Source organism: Pipistrellus hanaki, assembly GCF_964339955.1.
Source record: "Pipistrellus hanaki genome assembly, chromosome: 1".
In the NCBI taxonomy this organism is placed as follows: Eukaryota; Metazoa; Chordata; class Mammalia; order Chiroptera; family Vespertilionidae; genus Pipistrellus; species Pipistrellus hanaki.
This window is the reverse complement of record NC_140503.1, coordinates 29,786,587-29,795,860: the sequence shown is the minus strand read 5'-3', so window position 1 is coordinate 29,795,860 and position 9,274 is coordinate 29,786,587. Positions and strand designations below refer to the sequence as shown.

General features: G+C 43.3%; 1 protein-coding gene across 1 annotated transcript in view; it reads left to right on the top strand.

Moving 5' to 3' along the window:
- The first annotated feature begins 1,016 nt into the window (after nucleotides 1-1,016).
- Nucleotides 1,017-9,274, top strand: part of RHOJ (ras homolog family member J) — an 84,465-nt gene continuing 76,207 nt past the window's right edge. Inside the window, exon 1 of the mRNA XM_084867240.1 lies at nucleotides 1,017-1,906. Within this exon, the coding sequence (XP_084723366.1) occupies nucleotides 1,666-1,906 (241 nt within the window). The 5' untranslated portion in view covers nucleotides 1,017-1,665. The remainder of the gene's footprint in view (nucleotides 1,907-9,274) is intronic.

Here is a 9,274-nt window from a genome sequence, read left to right as displayed (position 1 = left end):
ATTCATGCACTGGGCCTCTAATATATGAGTGTTTGTGTGTATACACACATATATATTAGAGGCCACACACACAAACACACACACACTGAGTGGTCAGATTATTATGCTTTCAGAGATCATAATAATCTGTCCACTCAGTGTATATGTGGATATACAGAGACTTTCCCACGCTCCACACACACACACACACATACACACACACACACACACACACACACACACACACAGAAAGAAACCTCCTCTAGTCAATTAGATATTCTGAATACTCAAAAGTCGGTGCTCAAAAATCTCAAAGAAACACAGTTGCTCCATCAAAAAAGGACTTGACTTATTTGTCAAAATCATTTGCTGAGTTCCACTTCTTTTCTAAGACCAAGTACATTAATCAAACTCAGAGCTTCAAAGGGACTCCATTCTGAGTGATCCAACAGGCAAATAAATTAGCTGCCCATGGTTCCTTTGTAATTGAAGGGAACCAGGCTGACCCAAGGGAATGGGGCTAAATCAAACAGGGAACCCTCCCAGTAAAAGCAGCATTTAGGGGCCTGAGCCAAATCAATGCAGCCATCCCACACACTCCCTTCCAAGAGTGAGAGTGAGCCAAGCACATGTGTGTTTCCTCACTAATAAGAAGATGCAAATGTCCCACATCTGATTGATTTCTTATGTGCTATGACCATAAAAAGGCTTGTGTCTGGAATACACATTTGTTTGAGCGTTGTGCTCAACTGTGGCAACTTTCAATCCTGAACACACGTTACACCTATGATCCAACTTTCTCTTTGAAATCCTAAACTAATCCTGGACGGTTTTGGTTTGTTTTTTTTTTCCCTCTCTCTCTCTCTCTTTATTGCAGGAAGGAATCGCTTAAGGTTTCTCATTTAAGTATGTGACGAACTGTCCATTTTTCATTTACAGAGCTTTTAAGTGGTGACTCAGAGAGGGATGATGTCATATGTTATCCTAGCACGGCTGGTGTGGTTCTCTCTGCTCCCTTAAGCCATTCCCCTGTTTCTGGGGCAGACAGTGCTCCCCAGTTTCCATCCTTTCATCAGCCTCTTCCTGGCCAGCCACAGGCAAACAGCCTCCCCAGCAGCGGACGGACAGGAAGTCTGACAGCTTGAGTCTGCAGTGGGACCCCTAGTGCTTTCCCACTCCAGGTCCTGGCAGCGTTCCCCAGAAGTACAAACACACGCACACAGAGCTCCCATTGTTGCAGCCTTCCCCAGCCCACGGAGCCTAATATGGAATGCAGCAGGAAACCCATGATTTCCTGACACTCGGCAGGCTGGAGGAAGCCAGGGGGAAACTCCATTAAAAAGCCCGGCTCTCCTCCATGTTAGCTGTGAAGGGGGAAATGGGGAAGATTCAGCAAAACCCCGTGTCTGCAGCCGGGCTGGAGAGGGGGAGAGCAGAGTGAAACCCGCAGGCTGTTGAAATATCCAGACTGCCCTTAGTGCTCGGTGAAAATGAGGGTTTCTGGACTCACACTGCTTAGGCAAAAGGGATTCGTAATTCTCCCAAGTGTGTGTTACCTTTCTCTGCCAGCATGGTAAGCCAGAGGGCATATGCCAGCTGCCTCCAACAAGTCTGCGGGACCCCAGGTACCCAAAGTCAAGCAAAGTGACCTCAAGCCTGGTGCTTGAGATCCCTTCCCGCAGCTCCATGGGCTCTGGGAGAAGCGGGAGAAGCCAGAGCAGCGGCTCAGGCACCGCAGCTGGAGCGGCGAGAATGAACTGCAAGGAGAGTGACAGCAGCTGCGGCTGCGGGGGCAGCGAGGAGAAGAAGATGCTGAAGTGTGTGGTGGTGGGGGACGGCGCCGTGGGCAAAACCTGCCTGCTGATGAGCTATGCCAACGACGCCTTCCCAGAGGAGTACGTGCCCACCGTGTTTGACCACTATGCAGGTAAGAGGAGCGGGGAGGCCGGTCCCTGCCTGCGGGGTGAGTGAGGCGGAGGCGACACCCCCCTCCCCAGGAGCCTGGCTGGCTTCTAATGTCAGTACTGGGTGCGGGTCTGGCAATACACAGGTAACTTAGCATGACATGCAACCAAGGACTTTGCTGGAATTATTAGGAGAACAATTGGTACATCGATTTGTATTGTAACTCTCCCCCACCCCCCACCCCCCCCCCAAAAAAAATCAAATGAATAATACTGGGGAAATTCCCTAAAATGCGCCTGAGACTCATCAACTTTTTTATTGTGAATATTTTAAAATGTAGTGTAATTGCACCACAATTCTTTTTTTAAAAAATCACCACTAACCACACAAGTGGTGAAAGAAGTGTTCTTGCCACTTTTCCTATATTCACCACAGGCCGTTCAGAAATGAAAATGTTGGGAATAATAAGCTGATAGAATTTTTATGCTGATAGAACAATTGGTGCTGTACTATTATACTTTGATTTTCCTGGGGGTTGGGGGGGAGTGTGTGTGTGTGTGTGGGGGGGGGGGAGTCATAAAAGGATTCAAGTATTTATTAGGCGATCTGTAACTTGAAGGAAAAGAAATATTTTTAATTGATAGGTTTTACAAAGTAAAAATAGAGATAAAAATAAAATCTAAAACTTTTTAAAGTATGTCCCAAAAGGACAAGTTTGGGGATAAAATAATTTAAAGCATGATAGTTAACATACTTTAGTCACGACTTAATTCTTCTAGGTATGTATATTTTTAAGCGTTCTAAAGTTCGTAGTGAGACTGCTTATCAATGTGATATCTTATCTAAATGTTTCCATTTTACTCTTTCTTTCTCAATTTCCAAAACAAATCTTATTTAATTTCCTAAAAGCAAGTTCATGAGATTCTTCAGAAGTTCACAATAGCCTCGATTTTATAAGTTTTTAAAATAGTGATCAGTTGGGTGAGTTATCAGGGATTTGAGATTTTGTAAGAGGAGAATTTCCTCCCCCTTGGCTCTGGGACAGACGCCCCAGAGGGGAAGTGGCCCACAGGAAACCTGTGTGAGTGTTGGCTTTGTTATGGAGCCATTTGGAAGCCTCTTTCTGCAGGAAGTAGCTTCTTTCACGAGCTAAACAATCACCTAAGTCTCCCCACCCCTCCTCAGCTTACATAGCTTATGGCAATAGTACAGAGCAGACAGCGACAGAGCCACAATGTCCATTTCCCAGCTGGTTTTCTGTGTTTGTAGAAATTAAGAGCGAATTTGAATGCTGGCTCCCTTAAGCTTTTCTGAAAATACTAGAAGCCCAGTGCATAAAATTCATGTACTCAGGGGATGGAGGGTCCCTCAGCCCGGCCTGCATCCTCTCACAGTTCGGAGCCCTTGGGGAATGTCCAACTGCCACTGTGCTCGCCAGCCAGGAGCCCGGCTTCTGGCTGAGCAGCACTCCCCCTGTGGGAGCACACTCACCACCAGGGGGCAGCTCCTGCATTGAGTGTCTGCCCCCTAGTGGTCAGTGTACATCATAGGCCCCCTGGTGGTCAGTGTACATCATAGTGAGTGGTCATTCTCCCGTTCAGTCGATTTGCATATTAGCCTTTTCTCATATAGGAAAATGACTATGCCAAGAGAAGAATATTTTAATGAGAATAGAATAAAGAGAAGAACAGGTAGGCTTTCACCTTGAGGGGAAAGAACAAATAATGAAACTATGGGGTCTGTAACTTAAAGTTACTGGGATAGTTGTAAGGTTACTTATTCCACACTCTCTTTCGGCCAGAAAAGAAAAACTGGCTGGTACCTAATTTCAAAAGTGTTTCAATCAAAGGTGGAACTCAAAATATCCTAAAGGAAGAGGTTTCAAGTTGTTTTGAAACACATGTATCCCATCCCCATCCTTGGGTGAAGCAATTACTGGATCATAGGTCAATGCTCAACCACTGAACCATACTGACCTGGAACTTTATAGCTTTTTAAATAGGCAATCTTTTCTCATGTGCTTTCAACTAGATTACAAAGGAAATGAAGACATGAGCCAATACATCTAGGATAGTAATGAAGTGAATGTTTCCATCAATAAAAGGATCTCCTCCATCACAAAACTCTAGTTCCTTTTAACACCATCCTCTAAATCTATGAGCTAAATTCTTACACATGAGAACCTATTAACAATTGTTAAAACAAAACAAAACTAATGCTCTCTTCTCCATGTGGAGTAATTAGTATCCAGTACCTTGGTCCTACCACACTATTCTGAAATAAAAACTTGCATGCAACTGACTTACTGAATCTTTAGAAAATTATAGTTCAAGTCAAAGAAAGCCTACCCCTTGAATATGTTTCCCTAATAGATGGCCTTCTCAGGAAGGTAGAGATAAAATAGTAAGGATGGAAGTACAGCATACTGCTCAAAATGGTAAGCTCTGAAGCCAGATAGCCTGGTTCTTCTACTGGCTCTGCCATTACTGTGTGACCTTGAGAAAGTTACTCAGCCTCTCTGTGCCTCAATTATCACAAATGGAAATAGATGATAGAGGTATTAGGATTTTTTTTTTTGGGCGGGGTGAATAAATTAATACATGTAGTTCTTACAACAGTGCCTTACAATGGTAGGCATTAGGTACATCATAGCTATTATAATTAAAAATAGGGTCTTTTTACTTACACACACATTTAAAAGTGAATTAAAATATAACTAAAAGATAAAGACTATAACAAAAAATATATAATTCCAAGAGTAGCCTCCACATCGAGTAGGGTGTGATGGAGTATGTGTACTGTCCTTATAGTTATCATGAGTATGATAATTGATAAATATGTACACACGGAATTATAATAATGAGATATTCACTTGGGAGATGAAATATCAGTTGTGCATGAGTGATTATAGAAAAATCAATAACCAACTAGAATCTCAATAATTTCCCCTTTTCCTTATGTGCCAGAATCCGAAAGTACATTTCCTTCACGACGCTTTCCTTGCTCCATCTTCAACTCATCTCCATGAATGTATTAAATTTCTGGAACACAACTTCCACCATTGGACAACAATTTATCCGTTTCCTTAGGTTCCCAATTTCACGGTGCTGAGAGCTCTTGAGGCAAAGGGTCACATCTTGCCAAATCAGTATTCAGTGCTCAGTCCTCCTCTTACTTGGTCTCTTGGAGGCTTTACTTATAGTTTGTTACTCTCCTTGAAACACTTTATTTACTTGGTTTCAAAGGCACCACAGTCTATTGGTCTATACTGCTCTCGCTGGCAGATCTCTCTCCGTCTTCTCTGCTGCTTCCTCCATCTCTTCCCAGCCATTAAGTGCTGGCATCCATCCAAGCTCAGTCCTTGGCCCTCTTTATTTACACTCATGCCCTTGTTGATTGTATCTTGAGTCATTGCTTTAAATATTACTTAGACACAGGTGACTCCCAAATATGTACTTCACCCCCAATAACCTCCTGAGACCCAGACTGGGATATCCACTGTCCACTTGGGTATCTAACAGGCATCTCAAACTTAACCTGACCAAAACAGAACTTTTTATTTCCCCCAATCTACTTCTCCCCTAGGTTTCCCATAAAAACCTGAAAAAGCTGGTACTCTCCTTAAGTTCTTTCTTCCTTTGACCGCGCCTTTCTCTCTCTCCATCCAACCTCTGCCAGTAGCTCAATATTCAAAATATATCCCAAACCTGACTACTCCCCACCTCCATTGCCTTTACTCTTCTCCAAGCTACCCTCATTCCTCAACCAAACTACTGTAAACACCTCCAGATTCCCTGCTGCTAATCTTGTCCCCTATAGTCAGTTCTGCACATGACTGGCAGGAGGATTACCCACAGCCCCAAATCCTCCATCACACTCAGACCCCATCACACTCAGACTCCAAATTCCATCACACTCAGACCCCATCATTTATCATGGTCTACAAGGCATTCCATGACTCCATCCCTGTTATCTCTCCAACGTCATCTCCCAACTCTGCTCTTCAGTGTTTCTGCAGTAGCCATATCAGCCATCTTGACATTATTCAAACACACTCAACTCAGTCCTCCCTGGAAGACTTTGTATTTGCTCTTCCTCTATAGTATCCAGCCTGACACTATTTCTCCAGATCCTCCTCAACTTCAACTGACTATGCTAGTTAACACATTCATACACACAGTCACTCTTTTTTTTTTCCAAATTTTTTTATTGATTTCATAGAGGAAGGGGGAGGGAGAGACAGAAACATCAATGATGAGAGAGAATCACTGATTGACTGCCTCCTGCACTGGAGATCAAGCCCGCAACTCCGGGCATGTGCCCTCCACTGGAATCAAACCCGGGACCCTTCAGTCCGCAGCCAATACTCCATCCACTGAGCCAAACCAATTAGGTCTGCAGAGTCGCTCTTTAATCTCTCATCCTGCTATGTCTTTCTTCATAATGTTTAATATACCTGGCATTATACTTATATTTGCTTACCATTTGTATCCCACACTCAAATGTATACTCCATAAGGTTAAGGACTTTGTCTTGTTCTATCCTCAGCTTCTAAAATAGAGCCCAATAGATAAGCATTGAATAAATGAATTAGTATGCCTTCCTCATTTGGGGCCCTTTAGTGCTAAGATAATTCCTGGTCCATTAAAGCTTTGATGAATAAATGAACAAATTGCTGATCCCATAGGTATTTCTTTAGGAATGAACATATAAAATTAGTACATTTATTATCTAACATGTGAACTATATTGTTCACATGTTAGAATAAATAATCATTTCATCTCTGCTGGAATTATAATACATCATTGAATTTACTTGACCTATGTAGCCAATATCAGATCTATCAAATATGTACGTCTAAATTGTACATTTCATTTGGTAACAAATGGATGTATTAAAATTCCTACAGATATCCAAAATCTTGCCTAAATTTTGGATGGCACACTCAAACATTTAAGTTCTTATATAAAGATCATGTTCTGGGATAGCCCCAAGTTCAACTAAGGGCTAGGACTAAAATTTGGGGGCAATAGAATGATGGTAGAAAAGGTCACTCACGCTTTCTACAAATGTAGGTAAATGGTGTACCTAAGAAATATCTCTGGGCCCTTCTCTCCCCTCCCCTCAGGAAGGCTCAAGATGACCTAACCTTTAGAGCTTTCACAGCTTACCATGAACAACCACATTTCTTCTCCAACCCTGTTTTTATCCTGTCTGTAAGCTTTGAGTTTTGAAGCAGACCCACCACCGAGAAAGTACTAGCAAATAATGTTTCACATGACATGACAAAAGGATAGCACTTCCATTTTGAGTTTAGTCAGAGTGCATGTTGAGTCAGACTGTGATGGTGGTTTGTATGTTTATGTGTGTGGGTGTATGAAATAAGCCCATTCAGCTGAAATCTGGAAAAGATGTACCTCATGCACCATTTCCATCACTCTCAGAATCAGAGTTGATTTTGTCTGTGGCTCTTTCTTCTAACACCCATCCCTCCTAGAGCTTGTTGAAAACCACCTGTGTTTGGAAACTCATTTTAAGCCACTATTTGCAAACCCAGGCTGCCTATGCAGGAAATTAACACAATTCATGGAAAAGGGGAGGAATCGAGTTACTCTATCAACTGAGTGATATGTAAAAGGAAGTTTCCACAGAAAGCTGAAAGTGGATTCTAACTTCTTCCACCTAATTAAATGGTCCAAGGTAGATTCAACCATAACATTAATAGCCAAAGCAGAGAGTGGGTTCCACTTTGCACCGGGGATGGGGGTGGGAGGGGAGGAATAACATAAAATAAAAAGTGAAATTTTTAAAACTTCCAGGCCTATACAGAGCTGTGACACAGTTCTGCCCATTTGAAAACAGATACTCGATAGTTTATCTTTTGTTCCTTCAGAAGACACCTGAGAGTCTCTGGAGAATGGATCCAATTCATGTTTTGTAAGCCAAAAAGGAACCCTAAAACAACTCTCATGGGTCTATGAAATAAATCACCAGGATTTTAACTTTAGACACAAATCTAAAAGAAATTAGTGAAAGGGGAGACAAGAATGAGTCAGTGGGATCATTCACTCTATTCCTTCTAAATGTAATGATGCTCAAAGCCCAGTCTCATAGGTATCCAACCCCCCAATATCTCTTTTTTGCAGCACTGTGATGGGTGTCTAATGCTTTTTCTGGACTCTGGGAGGCTACACCAAAGGCACAGTGATAGGAATTATGTGGCTAGTGCCTTCCACAGCCTACACTGTGATGCCTATGGGACCCATCAGAGGCTCCAGGGGTAGAAATTACACTCAAAAAGCAAAAGTATAGTGCAGAGTTGGTAAGAGAAGAAGGAAGGAGGAGGAGGAGAAGAAATAGGGAGGGGGAGGGAGGAGGGAGGGAGGGAGAAAAGAGGGAGAGAAGGAGGGAGAGAGGGAGGGAGGGAAGGAGGAAGGGAGGGAGGGAGGGAGGAAGGGAAGGAGGGAGAGAAGGAAGGGAGGAAAGAAGGAAGGAAGGAAGGAAGGAAGGAAGGAAGGAAGGAAGGAAGGAAGGAAGGAAGGAAGCAAGGAAGGAAGGAAGGAAGGAAGGAAGGAAGGAAGGAAGGAAGGAAGGAAGGAAGGAAAGGGAAGGGAAGGGAAGGGAAGGGAAGGGAAGGGAAGGGAAGGGAAGGGAAGGGAAGGGAAGGGAAGGGAAGGAAGGAAGGAAGGAAGGAAGGAAGGAAGGAAGGAAGGAAGAAAAAGAAGGAAAGAAAGACAGAAAGAAAGAAAGATAGAGAGAGAGAGAGAGAGAGAGAGAGAGAGAGAGAGAGAGAGAGAGAGAGAGAGAGAGAGATTAAGTATCTATGACCAGAGTGACCCGGGAAAAGCCATGCTCCCAGGTTTAGAAACTGCACCTGCAGAACCTGCCTTCCTGCCAGTGTTAGCTGCCCACAAACCAAGGGCTGTGACCAATTCAGGCCTCAGCAAACAGGCTTCCAGCAACTGAGGCTTCTAATTCCACAGAGCCTGGCTCCCTTCGCCGACCAGCTAGGAAATGCTTCATAAATTTTACTACTTAACTGCCTGTTGAGGTTGGGCTTCAAGTAAACAGTATTTTATCTCTGGAATAGTTTTCTCAAAATCTTCCATCTCTCCTCTTTTTGTGAGTCAAAGAGCAAATTGGGCTCAGTACACTGGATGTCTGTTTTTTGATACAAATGTAGGTAAAGGTGGACAATACAAGGCCTCTTGGGACAGGAGAGGGAAGAAAACAGAGACTGCCTCTCATCAGTCATGAGCACATAATCACAAAGGCCTGTGGAGGCCCTGCCCACTGTGTGGGGATCCAGGTTCTGATCAGGCAGAAAAATTACTTTACCATGAACAAGAATCCAAGCAGTTAATTTTCTGGGTGTAGCATGGTTAGGATA